The 25,241-nt window shown below is 38.1% G+C and overlaps 1 protein-coding gene across 1 annotated transcript; it reads right to left on the bottom strand.

The window, feature by feature from the left end:
- Positions 1 to 13,626: 13,626 nt before the first annotated feature.
- Positions 13,627 to 17,325, bottom strand: LOC111778555 (stromal 70 kDa heat shock-related protein, chloroplastic-like). Its single transcript, XM_023658457.1, has 8 exons — positions 16,535 to 17,325; positions 16,027 to 16,279; positions 15,843 to 15,922; positions 15,603 to 15,745; positions 15,394 to 15,492; positions 15,037 to 15,226; positions 14,401 to 14,799; positions 13,627 to 14,316 (listed from the first exon to the last, which is right to left on the bottom strand). Exons 1-8 carry the CDS (start codon positions 17,093 to 17,095, stop codon positions 13,921 to 13,923), a joined length of 2,121 nt encoding a protein of 706 aa, XP_023514225.1. The 5' UTR covers positions 17,096 to 17,325; the 3' UTR covers positions 13,627 to 13,920.
- Positions 17,326 to 25,241: the final 7,916 nt, after the last annotated feature.

The following is a 25,241-nucleotide window of genomic DNA, read 5'->3' as shown; positions in this document are numbered from 1 at the left end:
GACACCGTTGATGAAACTCAGCTTCCTTATTGGCGTATAGAGTCAATGTCACTAAGATTATTCAATACAGAGCTCAAGTAGGCTTAGTTATCAACTTAAAACAACAAACCATCCTCAAAAACCATATTGACTCTTTTCATGGGTGACTCATAGCAAACTCAATCATTTTTAAGATTGAGGATCCAATCATTTCAAGAGTTATGAAATTTTGAAAAACACATCTCTCCCACTACGAATAAATTTAAAATTAGATTACTCAACTCTCTTTTTATGCACGTATACAGTACACATAGAAATACATACCACAATTTTATTAATTTTTTTTTATTTCAACGATATGAATCTTGGACCTTTTATAATGTCTAAAATCATAATTATTATCTCATCTAAATTTCATTTGAATTAGATTATTCAATTTTATTTTGAGAAATTTCAAAAAAGTCTACTTGATGTCTTTTTCTTTTTTTTTTTTCTAACTTTTAAATTTGGTCATGGAAAGAAAAAATGTTTGTTAAATTAATACTTTTATATATGGTTCTGTCCAAGAGCCAAACCGTGTTGATGTGAAAGGCACGTATTGACTGAGAAATATGAATTCAATAATCATACCTAAACAGCATTAAGCATTATAAATTAAAGAATACCCCAAAGTTGGAGCCGGCCAAAATTAAACTTTTTGGTTCACATTTATCAAAAAAAAAAAAAAAAAAAAAAAAATTTTTTGTATGTTTTGATTCACTATCACTTTGGTCTAAAGGGTTTATTTTGATTAAAATTTCAAAATTTATGTTTAACCGAATTAGAGCAAAGATGCTCAACTATTCTTTTTACGAGTCCAAGAACAAACTCAATCTTTTCTACAATTCATGATCAAACCGTTACAAGTATTGAAATTATTTAAAAATTTTGGTATTAGGTGTGGTTTATTTTATTATGACCAGGTCATTTGAGGCAGACCTTGTTTCTCTTTTATGAAGGAATGTCTCCAAACTCACTTACTTTCTTCTCCCCCATTCACCTTGACAGACTTTCTTTCTTCTCTCACATCCACTCTTCCCTACACCTTCTTCCTTCTACTATGAAGCCTCCACAATGTCACCAACACTAGTTTAATACAATTTCACTTATTTTGCTATACGCTAATTTAGGAGTTTCTTTTTTTTTTCTTTCTTTCTAAGAAATAATAATCGAATCAATGTTACATCGAGAGACCTTGGTCCCGAGTAGAGGTAAAATAGGTTCCGAGTAGAGGCAAGGTTGAGCTTGGCCTAGTGCAGAGGTAAGTCAGTTGTGTCGCAAACGATTGAACATGGACTGTAACGGATCAAAAAAAAAAAAAAAATTTGTGGTAGTTGGCGAGACCGAAAACTCCGACGCGCCGGAGTTTCGTTCTCACACGACCCACGAGCCTCGCCAAACTTTGGGGGTCACCACAACAACAGACCCCAATCCTCAGTCAAACCACCTGCAAGGAAGAAAACGAAAAAATTTGAGAGTTTGAGGAAGAAACTGACGACGCTCCGGCGAAGCCAACCGTACGAAATCGACTTCGAAACCTCTCATCTACAACACGAAAATAATCCTAGAGACCTTTACACACACTAGGGATAGATTTTGACGTTGCATACACGTCGTACACCGTCGGAGAAGGAAGACAGAACATCGAGTTTTCGAAACCTCTCAGATCTGGGAGTCTCATACCTTTTCGAGCCAAAATAACACCATAAACGGGATTAGGGGAAAGAGGGGACTCGGGAACGAAAGGAGAAGGAGGAAAACGGACATTAGAAACGGCGTTACCGAGGAAAGAGAGAGATCACTAGAAAATTTCAAATAACCGAGCGAAGAAGACGAAGTCTGACCCGAGGTCGGGACCCTGCGACCTGAACTGAGTCCAACCCACTCCAGTCCAAACCTCGGCCGACGACACCCCGCGGCCCAGACGCCTCAGCCAAAACCAGAAAGCCCAATTACGGCCTAACCCATTAGCCGCGACCCGAGACAAAAAATCTAACCGACTTGAGACCCGCAAGCCCAATCAATACTCGACGCTGACGGCCAACCCACCTGCAACAGTTTCCTTTCAGCCCAGGCTGGTTCACCACTCGTGGTCAGCCCAGACCCGCGATTGCAACTCAAAAACTCGCGCCTCGGCCCGACTTCGAATAGCACACATGGCCGCTTCTGGTACAGCCACGTGGCAGTATCTGGCGCAAAACTCCCCTCGGCTCCGGCGGAAGCTAATCGGCTCCGACGGCTTATTCGGCTCGGGAATTCTATTTCTGACCTGTTCGGCATCGTTCCGACCCTCTCGGACTTGATTTCGACCCCGTTTAAGGTAAAATAGATCATTTTAAGGCCGTATTTCACAAATTCAAGATGGAAATTAATTATGTTTGTGAAATACTAACGAAGGTGTTGAATGATCCAATAGGAACCAACCACCAACGGAAGTGTAGGACGTATACGAGGAGCTAGGAGCTTACGTTTAAATTTTAGGGAGTACTTCGGCTAAGGCCTACCAAGTAAGTGCTCATCCGTCGTAGGTTACACGTTGTATGTTGTTTGTCGGCACGTGCCCATGTATTCGCACGTGTCATTAAATTGTATGCTAGACTGTTATACTTGAATAAGAACGCTTGTGAAATGTGAATGTATGCTGTGTATGAAGTGATGTGTTGTGCTTGTGACGTTTATGATATGTATGGATGATTTTGGCATGAATGGTACAATAATTTTGAATGTAAACAGCATGAAATGTATGACATGAAATCACGATAAACTGCATGAAATGTAACCCCGTTAGGATTATGTATGATACGTAGACTGAAAAATGAGAAATGATATGTTAAGCATGAAAGATGATAGTGAGGTTATATTCATTAATGATAAAAGTAGAAATATTGGGGACCTCATGCATTATGTGTGCTCATGGGGGGATACCCCTATTCCATCACGAGGGTACGGACGCGTACATCCAAGGGCAGGGGTACGATCGTTATGTTTTGCATAGCACTGCCGTGATGGTTACTAGTTCTAATGGGTGTCCGACCTAATGAGCTCCTAGAGTATGCTCGCCCGGCAAAGAAAGTGGCCCAGCGGTGTGCGAACTGACTGGTGAGCCCATACTCGTACGTATGGGCTGTGTGTAGAGTATATGGTACACATCCAAATTACCCATTAGAACAACACCGTAGGAAGATAGATTGAAAGATAGGTTCCATCATCTCATTTGCATGTGATTGTTGCATAACCCCGATAGGGGGTCACTTACTGAGTATTCTAGAAATACTCAAGCCTCGTGCTACCACATTTTCAAATAAAGGTAAGGCACCCATGTGAGACCGGCGGTAGCATCGCACATCCCAGGATCGTGGCACATGCATAAGATAGTTGTTTTCCATTCGTAGTATAGGTTAGTATAGGTTGAATTTCATTTTCATTCATAGTATAGGTTAGTGTAGGTTGAATTTCCGCTTGCATCATTAGTATAGGTTGAATTGTAATCGCATTAATAAATCATATGTTAGTATAGAACATATATTTCAGAGTTGCCTTTCCTTCCCTTGTATTCGTTATTCATGAGGTAATAAAAGACAAACTTATGTCGCATTTATGATAAGAGCTTCCGTGTTTAAAGTATAGTAATGACCTTAGATTAAATATAATTTAGGGTCATTACCGTTGGTATCAAAGCCAGGTTATAGATCTTGTAGACTTGCCTACGAAGTAGGCTTGACATGTTCCACGGTCCAATCGCCGATGCTTCGTAGCTCTCAGGTACAACTTGCGTAGGATGGGAGATGAATGGACATTTTTGTGATATATTTAATGTGATTGGCTTTAAATATTGAGTGTCATGATACTGAATGATTTTATGCTATGATGTGATCTTGTGTCAATGCATGTCTTTATGTTATGACATTTATGTTTTCTTTTCCTTGAATGATATAGTAGAATGTAAGTAAGGTTATAAGTAAATCATAGACTTAGATAGAATTATTTTCTTGGTTTCTAGAACCATGTCGCACAGAGGGCGTAGAAGAGGTAGGAGAGGGAGAGGACGACCTCCCATTAGGAGATGGGGAAGAAGAGAAGCCGAAAGAACCTCTTCCCAAGAAGGGTCGACTACTGGACCCTACGCACTCGAACTACCATCGAGGGAACCTTCCCTACAAGTTGCACCCCCTCCTGAAAACGCACCCCTCTTACAAGCTATACCCCCTCTTGAAAACGCACCTCCCCCACAAGCTGCACCCCCTCCTGAAAATGCACCTCTCCCACAAGCTGCACTACCTCCTGAAAACACACCGCCCCCTCAAGCTGCACCATAGGCTGGATTGGACCTCGCCACACAAATGGTTTTGGAGTCACTTGAAATGACGATGCAAACAATGTTGGCCACACAATAGGCCACATTGTTAGCTACGCAACAAGTCGCAGCAATGGCTATGGAACCAGCCAATGCGACGGCCACACAACCGGTCGATGCAGCGTCCACACAACCGGCCAAAAACCCGCAACCGGACAGGGGGACGAGTTGGTTAAAAGACTTCAGACAGCATGACCCCCGTCCATTAATCGGTTCAAATGAAGATCCCACAGTAGCTCATATGTGGATCGCAACCATGGAAATGACCTTTGAATCAATGAGATGCCCTAATGACCATAAAGTAGCGTGCGCGGCATATGTACTGTAAAAAGATGCAGAAGTGTGGTGGGCGGATAATAAACAGAATATCAACCCGAGAGAGGGGATCACAACGTGGGAAACCTTTAAGGAAGCCTTCCTGAAATACTACTATCCAAAGGAAACCCGTATAAAAAAAACAGCAAGAATTTAACCACCTGACCCAAGGCAAACGCGCGGTGGATGATAAGGCAACCCTAATCCTCAGCCTAACGATCCAAGCTTTTGTTGAAGCAAGAACCCTTGAATCAAAGTAATTAACACCTCCTTATACAAAATTCGGATCAACCAAGAGATAGGCTAGAATTAGATTACCTTTTACAATCGAAAATCTAGAAGCAAGATTTGGAAACCTTGTTCTAAATTGAGTCACTCCACAATCGAACTTGATCAAAGCTTGATTGAATGACTCGGATGCAATTCTACCACAAGAATTGCTCGAAACTTATAAATGACAAAATTGATGCTCAGATTTCGAAGGAAAATGTCTCAGTTTGAGATCTGAATTACATTCATCCACGAATCTGATTTTTTACCTAACATATTGTGGGTATTTATAGTCTCCCGACAAAAGACGTTTGTGGCCGGGATTTATTCCCGATCCCCTTTAATCTCCACAAAAGACGAAGTCAAATTGACCATTTGACCCTTCCATAATTTATGAAATTAAAAAGAATACATTGCAACAAATGTTGATGTGTGTCTAGGGAGACAAATTTGAAATCAATTGAGTTTTTCCCAAATAGTTCCTTGAATAAAAATCATCACCCCTTTTACTGCTTCACTCACAAAAATATTAAAAAGAATAGGAAGCAAATCAAGTGGATTAAATCCATAAACGACCAGAATAATCACCTCCTTTTGCAGACTGCTTCACTCACAAAAAATATTAAAAAGAATAGGAAGCAAATTAAGTGGATTAAATCCATAAACTCCTAGAATAAGTCAGTAACATGTTTTTGCATGATCCATTTTGTAGCATGCAATAAAATGAGTCATTTTAATAAATCTATCTACCAACAAAAATACAGTTTTTACCCTCTTTGGTGTGCAGTAACCCAATTGCATGATCAATTGAGTTTGTTAGATACATTCAAAGGAGTATACAATCCATTTGGTTGTGATCTAGATTTTGCCTTCTTTGCGTTTAAAACATTTGCTACAAAACCTATGGACATCGTGCTTCATCTTCGGCCAAAAGAAGTGTTTATGCAACATCTTATAAACTTTATTAATCTTAAGATGTCCCATTAAGGTATTACCATGTGCTTCTCTCAAAAGTAAATCTTTTATAGAACATTTAGGAATACAAAGTATAAACAATTTATGAAACAAATAATAATCACCCACCGCTTTTTTTTGCAAGACAAGATACATAAATAGTTTTGAAATCTTAGTTATCTCTATATAATTATGTAGTAGGCTCAAATCCAAGAATTTTTGCACTAAGAGAAGGGGAGAGATCGTACATTTTAGATAACACATCAGCTACCATATTATCCTTACCTTGCTTATATTTGATATATATGAAAATGTTTCAATAAATTTCACCCACTTTACATGTCTACCGTTCAATTTGCTTTGACCCTTCATGAAAGTGGATCACAAATTCTCTAGGCAATAAGTAGTGTTGACACACATGCAATAGATGAACTAAGCAAATAATTCTTTGTCATAGGTACGATATTTCAATGCCCCATTTAGTTTTTCACTAAAATACATTAAGGGCTTTCCATCTTGAATTAAAACGGCACTTATGCCCAAACCACATCCATCCCATCCAATTTCAAAAGTTTTATCAAAGCTAGCCAAAACAAATAATGGTGGCTTAATTTCTTCCTAAGAAAATTGAATTCATTCTCTCGCATTTTCCCATTTAAAATCAACATTATTTTTCATCCGGTCATTCAATGGTGCAGCTATGGTACTAAAATCCTTTATAAATCTCGTATAAAAGCCCCATAAAAACTTTGAACTTTACTTCACTTTTTGTGTTAGCACATCCCTAATGACTTTAACTTTCTCTTTATCTACTTCTACTTAAACTTCTACTTTGTTTATATAAACTATAAAGCCAGGAAAGTGAAATTATTCTATGCAAAAACTACACTTATTAAAATTAAATTCCTCTATGTATTACATGTGTAATCAAAACTAACTTAACATGCTCCACATGCTTAATCAAAATCTTCAAATAAGTTATAGTATCATCAATATAAACAACATATTTTTCCAGATATTTTCTCAAAACATTATATATTAAGCGCATAAATGTACTAGGAGCATTAGTTAACCCAAAAGGCATAACAAGTCATTCATACAATCCAAATTTAATTTTGAAAGTTGTTTTCCATTTATCTCCTACATGCATTCTAGTTTGATGATATCCAGATTTCAAAATAATTTTTATAAATAGACATGAATCATGTAATAAATCAAGCATATCGTCTAGCCTAGAAATAGGATGTCGAAACTTTATAGTGATTTTGTTGATGACTCTATTATCCATGCCCATGCGCCAAGTTTCATCTTTCTTTGGCACCAATAAGTCTCATATAGAACATGGACTCAAACTTTCTCGTATATAGCCCTCTTCCATGAGCTTCTCCAGTTGCCTTTGAATTTCTTTTGTCTTAGTTGGATTGACTCGATAAGCTGGCTTATTAGGAATGACAGCCCTTGGAATGAAGTCTATTTTATGTTCAATACCTCTAATGGGAAGTATTTCTTTATCTTGAAACATGTCTTCAAATTCTTGTAAAAGAGTTTGAAAAACACTAGGCAAACCCAAGTTGTTATAGTTAGAGACCAAAAATCCTCCATTGTACATACGTACAAAGATTGATTTTTGTGAAAACCTCTTCACCTCTCCAAAGGTAGCCAAACAACTCTCTTTCTTTCTTCTTCAATTTCATCTTTTTTTTCATTCTTCTTTTTTTCTCTTTTGATTTTTCTCTAATTTTTCACTGAACTCTTTGTTTTTATTCCAACTCTTTTTCCTCAAACTCTTTCTTTTTTTCCTCCAACTTTAATCGATCAGCAAATACATTTGCAGAACTCAAAGGTACAAGTGTGGTTTTTCTACCATCTCTTACAAAAGAATACCTATTCAAATAGCCATCATACATAACCCTCCTGTCAAATTGCCATGGTCAACCAAGCAATATGTCTCTAGCATGCATTGGTAACACATCACAAAGAACTTCATCCTTATATTTTCCCAAAGTAAAAGATATTGAAGCTTGGGAAACTACCTTCATTGTTCCACTATCATTGAGCCATTGGAACTTGTAAGGTTTAGGATGATATTGAGTTTGAATTTGCATCATTTTGATCAACATGATACTTACTACATTGATGCAACTTCCACTATCAATGACAAGACTACAAGCAGTTCCCTTGACTAAACACCATGTGTGAAATAGGTTGTCTCTTTGATCATCGACATCATTCTCCATAACTTGAGTTTTAAAAAGTCTTCTTGTAATAAGTGTCAAATGAATTCCATCTTCCAGTTCCTCTTCATTCTTTTAGGCTTCTTCAACTAGATCATTGATCTCCCCTCCAATTTTCTCGTCTTGGTTCATGACTGTACAAACAGTAGTTATATATGCTTAGGACCTCACACACTCAACTCACTGATTTTACACTTAGGAATACTCGTGTTTAACACACAAAGGTAGACTATTTGAGAAAGTGACTAATTTATGGTCAACGTAGGTAATATGGATAAAACAATTCTGATAGTAGCGAGCTGTTCTAGACAATCAAGACAAGGTAATTATGTAGTAACAACAAAATAAAACAAGAAATGTACAAATAAATAAGAGACAAATATATTTTTGGATATAATTGCACACTGAAAAAAATGAATTCTAAAGAGAATGTTCGTGAAGATTTGAGAAAGATCTAACTTTCCTTTTTACAGAATTCGGGAAAATTTGGAAGTTATCTTGTAGTTTAAATGATGAAAGAAAAATATCGAACACAACAATTCTAGATTTATATGCTTTACGAAAAATGATAATTGAAATTTATTTGATCTTCAAATAAACGTGCAAATGGTCTCATGATAAGGATTTATAAATATCATATTAAGAACAATATGATAAGATTTTTTTTTTTCTTTTTTCTTTTCAAGATCTAAATATGATCTTAAGAGAACAATAAGAACACAGTGGAAAGATAATGAAGAACGGTGGAAATGCAGCAAGAAAATAAATGAATAGATTTAAAGAAACGATAAGTAATAGCAGAAATGAAAGATAAAATCAATTTTAAAGTCGACACAAAGATGTAAACTTGCTATGATACCAAATTGAGAATGCAACCCTAATCCTCACCAAGCTTTTGTTGAAGTAAGAACCCTTGAATTAAAGTAATTAACACCTTCTTATACAAAATTCGGATCAACCAATAGATAAGACTAAAATTAGATTACCTCTCAACATCAAAGATCTAAAAGCAATATTTGAAACCTTAGAGAAATTAATACCTCATAAAAAATTCGGATCAACCAATAGATAAGGCTAGAATTAGATTACCTCTCAACATCAAAAAACTAAAAGCAAGATTTGAAACTTTGTTCTAAATTGAGTCACCCCACAATCGAACTTGACCAAGGCTTAATTGAATGACTCAGATACAATCTATCACAAGAATTGCTTGAAACTTAGAAACGACAAAGATGATGCTCGAACTTCAGGGAGAAAGTCTCAACTCGAGAGATCAATTTCATTCATCATAAATCTGCCTTTTATATAATAATTTGTGGGTATTTATAGCCTAACTTTCAATTCTTCAAATGCCCACTAAAAAAGTTAGTGGCCATAATTTAATCCCTGTCCCTTAAATCTCAACAAAAGAAAAGTCAATTTGACCAATAACTTCCACCCTTTTGCTCATTACAAGAATTATGAAATTAAAAATAATAAATAAAGTTTTCTAACAACTTATCAATCAAGTGCAATTTATAGCAACTTCATCTCCTACTTCAATCGTGCAAATATTCATTTATGAAGATCCAAATGATCGTTTCTCAATCAAATCAGCTTGTAACACATGAAATAATGGTTGAACCGAGTCTATCCAATTTTCTAGATGAAGAATGAATGCTTGTTGAATCTTCTTGGCCTTGGACCGTGTAATAGGTCTAGTTGGAACATTTAGAAAACCGTTATTCTTATCAAATACAAACACAAGCCTTACATCTATTGGGATAAGAAGAATGCTAGGTATCACTCAAGGATAATGGACCAAGATCCTCAGACTCAAAACCTAGACCTCACACGGTAAAACATGATCATGACTCAGACTACATCACTTAGAATGTAAGAAGCCTTAGATGTAGGTTTTAAGACTTCGCTACTTGAAACATAAGAAGCCTTGAGTGTAGGTATTTAGACTATGTTGTTTGTAACAAATCCTTGGACATAGATTTTTAGACCGTATCGTAGGAAACGCATGGAACCTTGGATGCGGGTTCATACTATGTCGCTCGGAATGCATGAGGCCTTGGACGTAAGTTTTTAGACTACGATACTTGGAACGTAAGAAACCATGAGCTAGGTATTTAGACTATGCCGCTTGGAACGTATGAAGCCTTGGGCATAGGTTTTCAGACTGTACCGCAAGGAGCGCATGAAGCCCTGGATGCGGGTCCAGACTACGTCGCTTGGAACACATGAAGCCTTGGACGTAGGTTTTCAGACTACGCGCTTGGAACGTAAGAAGCCTTGAGTCTAGGTATTTAGACTATGCCATTTTGGACGTATGAAGCCTTAAGCATAGGTTTTCAGACCGTATCTCAGGGAACGCATGAAGCCTTAGATGCGGGTTCAGACTACATTGCTTGGAACGCATGAAGCCTTGGATGTAGGTTAAGATTGTGTCGCTTGGAACATATGAAGCCTCGGACATAGGTTGTAAGGTTCATGACTTGTACCGTAAATCATAGGGTGAGTATCTTTGAGTATCTTGGAGAACAAAACGAGAATAGAACAAGAACATAGAAAATAACCAAAAACAAGACAACCGTAAAAAACTAGAACATGAATTAAGATTCAAGTTCTGAAGATAAGAACCCAGAACTATAGTACTAAGACCTTAGATCAGAATGATGGCTGAGACCTCAAAAATCCAAGAACTAAGGTCCTATGGCTATATCATGACAAGAACTTGTAACTCAGGAACAAAACCTAAGTTTCTAAGTAATTGCAACAAGAACCAAAACAAGTTAAAGAGTGTGGTACCCTAGTATAGCAAGGACACGATTAATAGCCGACAAATAGGCTACTTATTGAGCCTTTGTACTCACTCCATGTTTTACAGGTAAAAAAACAGCTGGCCGAGGTTAGGACGTGGATTTGGAGTAGGCATCATACAGAACTACACCACTTTTTAAGTGTCTTCGTGTTTTTAAGTCTTTAACAAGTGGCGGGTTGTGACAATCCGGTTGTGGCATCATGGGTTTCACCATGTTTAACCAGATTCTGGTGATTGGAATTTCCACTTGGATCGTGCATTTTAGCCCTAGATCTAACCTAATGTTTACTTGAAAGTTGTAGATCTTTGTTTCTTATGTGAAATCATAGAGACAAGAATCGTGCTTTAATTTCTAGAAATAATGGAGAATTTTGGGGTTTAAATTTCTGATTTTTTTTTTTGTCGATGAACGCACAACTAAAATTGGAATCCTTTGATTTACTGACTTTCAACTCTCAGGTTCTTTATGAAAATGGTTCAAAATTACTCCACAAAGAAGTTGGAACCAGAATGAAGCCTTTCTAATTTCTTTCTTTTTAGGTGTTATAAAGTTGTGTTCTCATAAATTCTATAATAGAGTCTAGCTAGTAGAGATGGTTCACGATTGATTAATACAGTACGGATCCGGGAGATCCTCTAGTATGACTGAATGGACTTAAGGACTAGATGCCACGTTAAAATAATGAACTTAAACAATAGATGACTAATAGTATGACTGAATGGACTTAAGGACTAGATGCCACGTTAAAATAATGAACTTAAACAATAGATAACTAATGTTGTGTCAGACATTATACCTTCAATTAAATGAGATTACCATGTGAAGATGATTAGGGGGCTCCTCAACTCTTAATCGTGAAATTGTCACGAGGAACAAGAGTTTGCATGGTGGTACCATTTTATGAGGCCACCCCCAAAAGAGTTCTATGTTAATATGAGCATTAGTAGTCTAATCAGTCACTCCTATAAATGAATCTGTCACAATGATAGGGGGCTGCAGTCGTGCTTAGCATTTTTTAGGAGTCAGATTAGCGAGAGTCGTGCTATAATAAGTTTACGTATTGAGGACAATTAAACGATCTCCAATTACTCATTGGCCATGAACTTGCCCGTAGGAATAAGGGTTTGCATGGATGAAGTAGATTGGTATGCACTAGGGTTCTCCTCTTATTGTGACAACCTGACATGATGTGCCCTATTAGGCAGTCGTCAACTAATCCATTTTAGTAAACCAATATCGAAGAGTATTTTTCATAATGTCTTAGCAGCTCATTAATTGGAAAAAAAAAATTAGAGGTCGCTCCTTATAGATGCATGACACGAGAAATAACAATTCAATTGAAAACTACTTTACCCGGGAGACACCTTAGAAAATTAAGCTAGGTATAAATTTGCCTTGAGGGAGCCGAGTATGAGACACATGAGATTATGAGTGCCTAGATAGTGCTAGCTCATAAACTCGCCTCGATAGGGTTAGTAGTTCAGTAATGAACTCGATGATGTCAAAACTCAAGAAATAGAGAAATAAAGGGTGAAATACTCCACAAAAATTGGCCCAAATTAGTCCTAGAGAGTTGAGTGTCATGGTCATGCTCGTCCAAGGCGTATTGCCCATGGCCGCATGCCCATGACAAGCCGAACCCTTTATGTCTTTCCATGTTCTAGTGTTTTACTTTTGTATTTCTAGGAAGTAGGACGTTTCGGAAAAATCATGTCTAGGCCTGCCAAACATGAAATGACTCAGAATGTCCTATAGACGATATGACTAGTTGTCAACTTCTCCCTACCAATAGTTATATACCCTATAGGGGATATGACTAGTTCTCCCTACCAATACTGTCAACTTCTCCCTACCAATAGTTATATACCCTATAGGGGATATGACTAGTTCTCCCTACCAATAGTTATATACCCTATAGGGGATATGACTAGTTGTCAACTTCTCCCTACCAATAGTTATATACTGTGAGCCGTTGTTGTTACTCTCTCAATAGTTATATACTGTGAGCCGTTGTTGTTACTCTCTTGCTTGCATATATAACGTCTCTTTCAAAATCTCTCTTTCGAAAATCTCTCTCTGCTCTCGTTTTCTAAAACCTTCTTTTTAAACCTTAAACTGAGGCCAGAGGCTCGAGCATACGTCGCTTGGCCGTAGGCGACGTAAGATCGAATTGGCTTAGCTCACTTGTCGTTGAAAAGTGAGTGCCGCACAATCACAAGTCCGCTGTCATCAAGAGTGCGATTGTGACATTGAGGACCTAAACATGTGGTATTTAACCATAGCTGAAATTGATTAAAGCCCAATGTTAGGGTAGTGAGGACCTAGAGATGTGGAATTTAATCATAGCAGAAATTGATTAAAGCCTAATGTTAAGCTACTTACTAAATATAGCTAAATATTGTAGTCATAAGAGTCGTAAATGTGTAAGCATTCTTCAAGAATTATGTTACAATTGGTTTTGTATTTTGCATTTGACCCAACCTCCAATTTATTTTGTTTTTTATGCAAAATTCAAATGTATTTCTTATTTAAATATTGAACTCTATTGTGTCACCCCTCATTCAAAAGGAAAATTTTATATAAACTCTTTCGAACTTTGCATCTGAATGTAGCAATCCACAATTCAAATTTGGTTACATAAAGCCTATAAGTTGTGTAACTCGCATGCTAGTGTGGCCATGTACCGTGAAATTAATCTGTAAGGAAAATTTTGGAAGTTACAGCTGCCACTCAAATTTTAGCTGATACCAGTCCTTGTAAAGAAGCATTTTTCTTTTCTCTTACAGAGATCACGTAATTTATAAAACTGATATCATGGGGCAGTGGCTAATAACAAACCCTCTGCTCCCAACTAAACCAACACACCAATCCAATCTGCCCCGTAAAAATCAAATTGCAATATAAATCTGAGCCTCACGAGAACCCAAAAATTTCTATCCAGAAGAGGGGACCAATTTTAATGTCCTCATTTGCTGTCAGTAAAATCCGCGTCAATAACATCTCCTTCAGGTCCTCCTTTGCCCGATGTTTCGGAAGGCCCTGATTCGGTTTCAGCGCTCGGTCCAGCAGTAGCACCAGGCTGATTGTACAAGGATTGCCCGAGCTGCATCACCTCTTGGTTTAGAGCAGCCATAGCATCCTTAATGGCAGGGGTTGAGCCACCTGAAATTGCTTCCTTCAATTCCCCAAGTTTTGACTCCACCTTCTCTTTCACTGGCCCAGGCACCTTGTCTCCAAGCTCCTTCAGTTGCTTCTCTGTCTGGTACACAACTGAATCAGCCTGGTTCTTCGTGTCAATAGCATCTCTCTTCTCCTTGTCCTCCATTGCAAACTTCTCCGCTTCGCTAACCATTCGCTCCACCTGTGTGCGTACATTTTTCTTCCCGTTCATTAACAAGGCAATCAAAATATGGGCTCACAAAAGCAGCAAAGCCTTAAATCGTACCTCATCACTTGGCAATGTGCTAGCACCAGTAATGGTGATATCTTGCTTCTTGCCTGTGCCTTTGTCAATTGCAGTAACCGAGAGAATTCCATTGGCATCAATGTCAAATTTGACTTCAATTTGGGGAACCCCACGTGGCGCAGGTGGTATACCGTCTAGTCGGAAGCTACCAAGTGATTTGTTATCTCTCACGAACTCTCGTTCTCCTTGAAGAACATTAATCTCAACGCTGGTCTGTCCATCAGCGGCTGTAGAGAAGACCTCTGATTTGGAGGTAGGAAGTGTAGTATTTCTCGGGATAATTTTAGTCATTACACCACCAAGAGTCTCAAGACCCAAAGATAGCGGACTCACATCCAGCAGCACAATGTCACTAACATCTCCGGCCAACACACCAGCCTACAAACACCAACAATAATCCACTCTTCTATCACATATAAATGTATGGGTTTATTTGATAAAATCCCCCTCCACGTCCATTATAGATTAAAGAAAGCTCATATGTAACATTCCTTAATTGAGTTCCCAAATTATACGGTTTAAGACATCAATATCTTTGAAGACATTTACCACCAGAAAGTGAGGTTAATAGAGAGACACACAATGACAAGCAAATAAGCGCAGTTCTGAACCTACCTGAACAGCAGCTCCTAGAGCAACAACTTCATCAGGATTGACAGTGACATTTGGTTCCTTCCCAGTCAGCTTCTTGACAAGTTCCTGAACAGCTGGAATACGTGTTGATCCACCCACAAGAATTATCTCGTCAATATCTTTAAACGCGAGCTTTGCATCCCTCAACGAATTTTCCACTGGAGTCTTAAGCCTAAGTAAGAAACCAATTAAAACAAATATAATATGTTAGAAGCTTGTGCGACTTTTTTTTTCCCTTGTTCTTAAAACATTTTGTTTTATAAATTGATCTCGTCAGTCAGTGATTTAAGATTCATTCTTTTAAAAAAAAATGAAAAAAATGAAAAAAAATGAAGGTACCTATCAAGAAGATCTGAGCATAATTCCTCAAACTTGGCCCTTGTAAGAGTGGTCTCAATGTGCTTGGGCCCATCTGCCGTGGCAGTGATGAAAGGCAGACTGAAAGAAAATTCCCATTTATCAAAGTGTAATATTAAAGATTAAGATAAAGAAACACAGAACAATTCAGGTCAACAACAGACAACTAGAATATATATTATGTTATGTACCTAATGTTGGCCTGAGTCAAAGAAGACAGCTCCATTTTCGCTTTCTCAGCTGTCTCAGTGAGCCGCTGAAGAGCCTGTTTATCTTTCAGCAAATCTATGCCTTCATTCCTCTTGAAATCTGCAGCGAGCCAGTCCACAATTCTCTGAATATAATCATAGGAGGTTTAGATTTGTCAAACTTTACGCATATGTAAAAAAAAAGTATGCTTGGTAAAATTGTTAGTCCAATAGAAATCCAACCTTGTCGAAGTCATCGCCACCCAAATGTGTATCTCCCGAAGTAGATAGCACTTCAAACACTCCATCACCCACTTCAAGCACTACATATAAAATAAAAGAGGTTCCAGAATTAGTACATGCGATATCATATAGCAACGTAAAGGGAAAAGTATAATCAGGGAGCCATGAACGCCAAAAAATGTACCTGAAACATCAAAAGTGCCCCCACCAAGATCAAACACCAAGATAGTTTCATTGCTCTTCCTTTCAAATCCATATGCCAATGAAGCAGCCGTGGGTTCATTGATAATACGCAAAACTTCTAGACCGGCAATCCGACCAGCATCCTTTGTGGCCGTCCTTTGGGAATCGTTAAAGTAGGCAGGCACTGTCACCACAGCCTTGGTTACTTTATCATTCAAAAATTTCGAAGCATCGTCCACCAGCTTCCTTAAGACCTAAACAAACGCCAAACGCCAAACGCCAAACGCGTGAAAAAGAAAGAAATAATATGTTTCAGCGTGCTTGAATAATAGATTATGTTTCACCTAACCCAACGCATTATAGAGTTAAATTCAATAACCAAAGCTCGTAATCCTAAAGAGATCTAAAGAAATTTCCATCTTCAGTTCACCATTATAACCAACCATATAATTTGAAGCCAAAAATGAACATACGATGATAAGAAAAAAAAAAAAAAACAATTAAGTAACCTGAGCTGAAATTTCTTCAGCGGCAAATTGTTTCCCAATCGCGGGGCATTCTAGCTTCACATTTCCATTCTCGTCGCGCACTACTCTGTAGGAGACCTGCTTGGACTCCTCGTCCACCTCCGACATCTTTCTACCAATAAACCTCTTCACCGAAAAGAAAGTATTCTCAGGGTTTACTACCGCCTGTCGCTTCGCAATTTGACCCACAAGCCTGTCTCCGTTCTTAGTGTAGGCCACCACCGATGGAGTCGTCCTCTGGCCTTCGGCGTTGGTTACAATAGTCGGCTTCCCACCTTCCATAGCGGCCACTGCTGAGTTGGTGGTGCCAAGGTCGATTCCCACAACTTTCTCACTGACGACCTTCAATGGCCTGACAGTGGAACTCCTACGGCTAAAATTGGTCCTGAACTTAAAAAAAGTGGGGGTAGGAAAAGCAGAAGAATTGCGGAGTCTTTGGCCGAAGAACACAGTCCGTGGAGGAAGATGGTTAGAGGTTGGAATGGAGGGCGGAGCGAAGGAAGAAGGTCCCAGGGCATGGATCTGGGCAGTGGAGGCAGCCATTAAAAGAAGGAAATTACAGAGGAGAAGGGAAGAAAATAAGGAGGTAAAATGAGAATGAAAAGGAGAGGAGGAAAGGGGGATGAGAGGAGAAATGGAAAAGAATTGGGAGGAAGAAGAATGAAAATGGAGGTTGCTAGGAAATTGGGGGGAGACTGAGTTTGGTGTGATAGAAGGAGAAGGAGAAGGAGGAGAGAAAGGAGGAGGAAAGGGTTTTGGAAGAAAAGGTGAGGGTTAGGTAATGACACGTGGGTTGGGGCCTGGGGGGTTCTAGAATAATCATCTCCCCCCATCTAATCTTCCGCTCTGGATTGGATGCATTCTACACCCTCGGATTTATTTTTTTTTTTTTTTTTTTTTTTTTTTTTTTTTTTTTTTTTTTTTTTTTTTTTTTTTTTTTTTTTTTTTTTTTTTTTTTTTTTNCATTACTTTAATCCTCTATTAAAAACAAGGAATTATTGAAAAGAATTTGGTTCAAACAAAGAATTATTGAAAAGAATTTGGTTCAAACAGAGAATTATTGAAAAGAATTTGGTTGTAAGTCGCATGGAGCGTAATGAAGGCAAAATGCAAATTTATTAAAGCTAGTTTTAAAATATGTGAAGATTCTTTTCCTCTTATTTTGTTTAATTATTGCACTTAAGTCCGTTCATAATTGGCTTTCAATATTCTTGTCCTTCAAACTCATAGTCACAAAAGGCATAAACAGCTTTATCTGTCCTATACGTTCCCAATGCATCATCTAATTTATTTCTCCGTTCATAATAGGATTGTGCTGACTCAATAACTCTAAAAATACGATAAATTTTTCGCAAAATAAAATAAAGGAATTTAAAACACAACTTACTAGTTAAAATATAAAATAACGAATAGACACAACTTACTAGTTAAAATATAAAATAAGGAATAGACACAAAATATTTTAAAACAAAAGAGCTGAGGATGACGGGTGAGCTTCGTCTATGGCACCTACTCTAGAGTCCGCTCCCGACCTCGACCAGCTCCTTGTTACCTGAAAAAAAAAATGGAGAATAAGGAATGAGTACAAAGACTCGTAAGCAACCTACTTGTAGGCTCTTAATCATGTCTTTTGATATGCTAAGGTACCACACTTTTTCTTTTCTTGTTTTTGCTTTTGTCGTAAGTACTTAGGCCCTTTAGTTCTTGTTCTTGACTTTTGGGTTCTTATCATGTTCTATCCTGAGGACCTTGGTCCTTGGATTCTAAAACCTTGGTTATTCTCTACGGGCCTTAGTATTATGGTTATTGATTTTTGTCCTTAGAACTTGGATCTTGATCCATGTTCTAGTCCTTGATTTTTCTCTTGTTCTTCGTTCTTTCTAGGTTATTGTTCTATTTCTTAATTCGTTCTCAACTAGACACTCCCCTTAGGATTTACGGTACTAGTCATAAACTTGTCAGCCTGTGTCCGAGGCTTCATGCGTTCCAAGCGACACAGTCTTAATACCTACGCTCAAGGCTTCATGTGTTCCAAGCAGCGTAGTCTAAGTCGTGAGCATGATGTACCGAGGAAGGTCTTGGAAGGTTCTTGATTCTTGGCTAAGGTAACTTACTCTCTTTTTGTTTCATCGTGACCCTAGATTACTCCCATGATATACCATAAGGTCACGTGATCGACGCATTCATGAACATGGCATAGACCATAAAGGTCACGTGATTGGTGAATGCATGAACATGGCATTGACCATAAACGTTACGTGATTAGTGCATGCATGAACATGACATCCTGCAAATCTTTGGGTACCCATAACATGGTGCAAGACATCTTATCTAGGTGAGGGAAACATGAGGCCAAACATGACATCCTACAAAGGAAACATGGTGTAGGGAATCCCACCTAGAAGAGGAAACATGGCCTCTGAAAGCACGAAGTGGTGGGGGGTTATGGGTCACAATTAGACATGCTTAGAGTATTACCTAGCATTCTTCTTGCCTTGGTAGTTGTAGAGCTTTTTTAGTATTGTTCTTGGATCTCAATCTTGAATGTTCCTAATGTTCATAATTCATTGAGGCATAAGTTGTCACATACATTCGTAATAACTAGCATGAGTTATTCTAGAAAGTCATAGATTCATAATGGATTCCTTAAAGGGTTTTAGAAGGGTCTTGAATCTTGAGATGTTCTTTTAGGCGTTTCTTATATTCTATCTTGGTTTAGGTCCCAAACTTGCTTCAATCAACTTGAACTCTTGAACTTATCTTCATATCATATAGAATAGGTCTTATAAAAAATAGGTGGTAATTTGGAACATGTCTAGACCTTGAGCTAGGATATGACTTCTTGTTTCGTTTTCAAGAACTAAACCTTAGAGGTTCTCATGTCATGCATCGTATTTTAGCTCCGAAAACTCTTCCAAAGTAACCCTTAATTTAATTTCCATGAGTGCATAGGTGACGTCGTCATAATCGTGACATCCTGTTGGCAAATCGTGGTGCAAGGCATCTCATTTAGGTGAGAGAAATAATAGGCCCATCATGGCATCCTGCTCTTGGTACATATAGCAGGGCATCCCACCTAAAGATGAATAGGGGACTCGTGGTTTACCTCGTGATGGGAGATAATGGTTACTTCGGGCATGGATCCTAGCAACTTGTTAAGCATGATATTTGCATTAACCTAGGTGTTTTCTTGGTTTCTTCGTGATTCTAGGTTTTATGCATATCGTCTTGAGTCAAGCTTGGAACTTAAAAGTTCTTCTTATGAATAGCCCAACGTGATCTTGTGCATGTAGAATCTATTAGTAACCAAGGGTACATGTGGGGAATCTCTTATTTCATGGTTACCTCGTTAGTCATCATAGGAGGTAAAGTCGTATGGATCGTAATGAACGTTTTTCCCCCTATCTTGGTTTCACTACCTAAAGTTTCCCAATGACTCCCAAACTTCATTACCTTATACAACCTCCTGAGATAAGGATTCATAAAATATTTCATAATATTTGGAGGTCATTTAGGGATTAACCCGTAGGTAGTCTTCCTTAGAGGCATTATGGTCACTTTTCACCATTGCTTGGTTTTCCTACTTAACCTTATCCAATGACCACCAAATTTCATACATGACTTCAAAATACTATAATATGCGGAACACTAAAATTTCATAGGTAACATATTTCATCTAGTGGGTTATTTTAACGTTACTTAAATCTCGAGCAATTTGATTAGTTTAGGGCCTTAACTCACGGTTCTTTGAGTCTTTCTTTCATAGATCCTTAATTCATACTTGGTTTAGGGTTCATATAGATATTCAAGCAATTCCTACGAGTATTTCTTAAGAAAAGTCCAAGGTGGCTACTTACCTCATCGTCGACGTTCGAGACTTTCGCTTTTAAGCTCTCGGTATCCAAATTACTTCAAATTTCCTTCCACAAACTCCTGATTGTGTCTAGTTTCTAGAACTATAAATTTTTCATGAAAACCAGTCTGGAAGGGGGCTAAAATTGAGAAAAACTGAGAGAAGGTCGGATTTTGGGTTGACATGGCCGGTTCAATTGAACTGGCCATGTCATTGTCTTCTTCCTCCAGACAGGAAGAAGATGCGCACATCCTTTGCGCCGCCATTTGAAACTCAAGCTCCATAACTCTGATCATGTTGTTTCTCCCCTCGATTTATTCATGAAATTTAAAGATGGTGTTACAAGGAAGAGCTAGGGATTGTTACAAGGAAGATATTCACCTCCAAAGTTCGTCCAAAAATTGATTTCTCGCCGGAGCTAAAACGGAGGATTTCTTATTGGGTAGCCAATTCTAGGGGTTTTCAAGGCTCGATTTCTTCATGGAACCTCTACCATATCCTTTCCTCAAGCTAAAGGATTTGGTTTGGAGGGACGTCTTTGAGCATGTGTCCCCAATTTTGGAGAATCGTTCTCGGTCTACAAGTTACTCGAAACACCAGAAAATCGATCTATTGGATAGCTTGTTCAACGACATTTCACCTCTGGTTGCTTTCATCAAATTTACTCAACTTCTTCCTCTGAAGCTAAAGAAATCCTCAATTTGAAGGAAAAGCGACCGTAGATAGGAATTCAATACTTACTCCCAAATTTTACCCGAAACATATTTCCTTCAATTGAGCACGTTCCTGAGGTTATGTCTCTTCATGGTCTTCTATGGAAACATTCCTTAGAGGTGCAGAAACTAATTGGGATTGTTCTTGCTCGACGAATTATCGTGTATCCTCGGATTGGATTTTTAAGTTTTTCTTGAAGCTCTTCAATGGAGGATTGGATTGGGGGAATGGTTTCTAGGCACCTTTAGCACTCTATTCTTTCATAGAACTTGTGGGTAATCTTGTTTAGAAACTGTACGAACAAGTTTGAAGGGAAATGGTGGAGAATTGCTCTCGAATTTGCTCGAACTTGCTCGATTCTTGTTCCAAACTATTGCCCCAACTTCAGACTTTATAGGGGAAGCTTCCACCGACGTTGAAATCTCGAGAACTTTCTGAATAATCCATCGGAAATATCTGCTCTGATCAGAGCCTTACCAACCTTGGTTTTGAATACTAGCTGTTGGATGTGATGATTTGTGCTTGTTTTAGATCATATCCAATTTTGGAGGAGATCCAACAGCTAAGATTTTGTACAAATGGTTACGTAGATACTTTGATTGTGACCAGAGCAGCATTTATGTAATTATCCACTCTTCTAGGGGTACTTTGGTAATTTGCCACTTTTAGAATATTTTATTATTATTTTTTTGAAAACTCCATAATTCTTTTTAAAAATTCTTCATCCCTTGTGGGTCATTTTTCAATTCTTGAGCCTCTAGAAATTCCTTCTAGATAAGGAATTAAACATCCTGAAGTTTCTAAAAATTGGAAAATGGACCTTTTCGCCATTTTCGCTTACCTTTTCCTTTATGATCCTTTTCCATAGGCCTTAACTCCTTAAAATTACTTGTTAGAGTATAGGAATGACTTTCTTAAGATCCTTGTCCTTGCTCAATCCTTTAGTTTATTTCCTTGGATCCTTTGAGTAATACATGGACGACTAATTCTCTTCATTTTTTGTGTGGTACATTTGACTGCCAAGGTATTGCCTCTACCCATTTGGACACATAATCTACTACCACCGAGATTTATTAGTATCCGTTAGATGGTGGAAATGATTCAATGAAGTCAAATTTTCCAAACACCAAAAACTTTTACTTCCAAGATAGAGTTTATTGTAGCTCATTTTACGGGTTAATACTTCTTATTCTCTGACATCTGTAACATCGGAGTCCTCACAAGAAACTTAAAACTTAAATTTTTTCATTAAATTCGATCTTTTGAAATTTTATTGAGAATGTTAGAAGCTGAATTTCCAAAATGAGATAGAAGAGAAAAATGCTTACAAATATAACAACCAAGAAAAATATAAAAGAAGAATAGTGGAAAATTAGAAAAATAGTCAAAGTAATTTGGTAATTTTGTCTTCCTTCCCCCATTAAGCACCTGAAAATGGAGGTTAGTAAAAGATAGATAAAAGAAAAGAAATAGAAATGTAAAGAAAAAAAAAATAGAGGAAAAGAAAAGTAAAAGAAGTACAGACAGAAAGAAAGTTCTAGAAAGAGAGGGAAGTAACGTCGATCAGACCACGAGGAGTCTAATTCCGACCGAGCTTTCTTCACAAATCCTTCACAGAACCTATAGGAGAAGCATTCTGAACCTTGAAATCGTCCAAAATTGTCAAGTCACGAATAAAATCTATAGGTAAGTTCTTAAGCTTTTGCTCTCGAATTTCTATCAGATATGTGGAAAATATTAGAGTTAGGTTCTTAAATTTTGAGTACGATAATCTAGGAAAGATTGCGCTCATAATTCGTGAAGGATATTGTAGTCGATTCAGATAGGAGATAGAAGTTCCGACGTTCGTTCATATTCATGAGTGGTAAACTTTTGGCTAACTTTGGACTTTGTAATATTAGCCTATGTTTAGAAATAAATTACAATAAAAATACATATGCATAGATGAATATGAACTCTACAAATTTTGTGAAGGAATCGTATTAATAGAGTTATGCAGAAAGAAATACGAAAATGCAAATAAAATAGAAAATAATCGATTTTCTGGAAAATCACAGTGCTGAGGAGGAAGAAGACAAACGACGAAGGGACACGTGTCAGGCGGGAAAAGGGACGCGCGTTGCTGGAAAGGATGGATGCATGCCACACGTCCATTGGCGGAGGAAAATCACGAAAACAATCCTATGTTGGGAAGTATTCGAATACCGACACTCGCTACCAAACCCGAGAAACCGTGTGAGACATAAAACACCGACCTAATACGACACCTAATCAATGATCACCGCATGTCGCTCTGAGAAAAAATGAAAGGAATCTGCGTGCGCCAAGATTTGAACCCATGCACTCGATCATGGACAATCCAACCCGCTTGCGCCACGTGGTAGAACGAGAGCGCGCGTTTCCCCTCCATGTGCACCGGTACGCACTCGTGTTTGTGTGCGTGGAAGATCCCTCTTTGTGCGTGAGCCTCTTTTTAGCGCGATTTAACTCATGTTCGACTGTTTTCTGTCTTGGTTTTGATACTAACTTAAATTTAACTTGATTCAGGACCTACCAGCGAGCTTTCAAGAAATTTGGGGCTCGTAACTAGTGAAAAAGAAATCTGGGCACACTTCATTTAGGCTCGTTACAGATTAGCTACTTATGACCCTACCTTCGATGACCATAACTCTAGATGGCATGCATGCCTTCGTTGAGACCACGAAGTAAGCCTAGAGAATAGAGTATGTCTCAGACCATGTAGTAGGCCCATACAATATAGATTATTCAAGCAAAGACAACCACTAGAGTAGTTGAGCACTCCTCTAGCCGACCATTACCTCAAGGGAGTTTTTATGGCGTTATGAAGTTGCATGACATGTTCTTGAATTGAATAGTTTTAGTTATTGATAGTGGCCTTCTCCAGTTACATGGAACCAAGTTAGAGAATTAGAGGTGCAACAAAAATGAGGTTGGAGGTTATGGTGACGACCTTGCAATGTTTAAGTTGCCTTGTATGGTGTCACACTCATGCTAAGAGACATGATACACTTTAGCAAAAGGGCACCCTAAAAATACTCGACATCATGGATGGACTAGTGACATAGTCCCAGTTCAAAGGTGTTTATCTAGTGAAGTACTATCTAGTGAGGGTCAGACCCAAGAATCAGGTAGTCTTCCTTAAATCGAAATAGGGTGTGAGGACGGTCAAGGAGTACGATTTAGTGTCCACTATACTGACAAGGATAGCACTAGAGTTGGTTAGTACAGAGATGATTAGGATGGACCACTTCATTACAGATTTCACAGATGAGATCTAGGACTTGAGATTGCTCAGGCTTTCTCGGGTTAATAAAAATCACTTTGTGATGATAGGAACATGGACATGTACTCTCAGGTTAATCAAAATCACTTTGTGATGATAGCAACATGGACATGTGCACTTGGATTAAAGCCTAAGTAACTATGTGATGTTAATCACACCCTAACAGATTGGTATGCTTAAGTAGTGACATTTAAATCGGGTGAAACGTCACAACGAGAGGCGGGGATAGCTTTAGAAGAATCGTAGGAGTTTGAAACATGTACATGCATAAGGAACCCAAAGAAGTGTTCCCAAAAGGACTATCAGGTTTGATACGTCTTCAATGCAGTGATAAGATTTCCGTAGTCATGGGCCGTTAGAGTTACCGCAGAGACAATGTAGCAATATGGGTAAGGAAAGTGAACAAGAGAGGAGAATTTGTAACAATCGAGCCTCGAAAAGAAATTCCTTTAAATTTAAAATTTTGGAATTTTATTAAGAGTATTGAACGCAGAGATTTTTTTAGAAATACAAAAGAACTCAAGAAATATAGAAGAAAAATAGTGGAAAATTAGAAAAACAATCAACGGGGTTAATTTGGTAATTCTGCCCTCCTTGCTCATCAATCACCTCACGTGGAGGTTAGTAAAAGATAAATAAGAGAAGAAATAGAAAAGGAAACAAAAGAAAGGAAAAGAGAGGAAAAGAAAAGAAAAAGCATAGAGAGAGAGAGAGAAAGTTCTAGAGAGAGGGAAGCAACCTTCGATTCGATAGGAGTCTGATTCAGGCCGAGTTTTCTTCACAAATCCTTCACATAAACTATAGGTGAAACATTCTGG

The sequence above is a fragment of the Cucurbita pepo genome, chromosome LG17 (genome assembly GCF_002806865.2).
Source record: "Cucurbita pepo subsp. pepo cultivar mu-cu-16 chromosome LG17, ASM280686v2, whole genome shotgun sequence".
NCBI lineage: Eukaryota > Viridiplantae > Streptophyta > Magnoliopsida > Cucurbitales > Cucurbitaceae > Cucurbita > Cucurbita pepo.
Note: the sequence above shows the minus strand (reverse complement) of the source record. Positions and strands in the feature narration are given on the sequence as shown.

Excerpts from the sequence above, each read along its gene's own strand:
- LOC111778555 (XM_023658457.1), bottom strand. The coding sequence starts at position 17,095 with ATGGCTGCCTCCACTGCCCAGATCCATGCCCTGGGACCTTCTTCCTTC. Across the intron at positions 15,923-16,026 it reads GGGCACTTTTGATGTTTCAG|TGCTTGAAGTGGGTGATGGA; the intron begins GTACATTTTTTG and ends TTTTATATGTAG. Across the intron at positions 15,746-15,842 it reads GTGGCGATGACTTCGACAAG|AGAATTGTGGACTGGCTCGC; the intron begins GTTGGATTTCTA and ends GATTATATTCAG.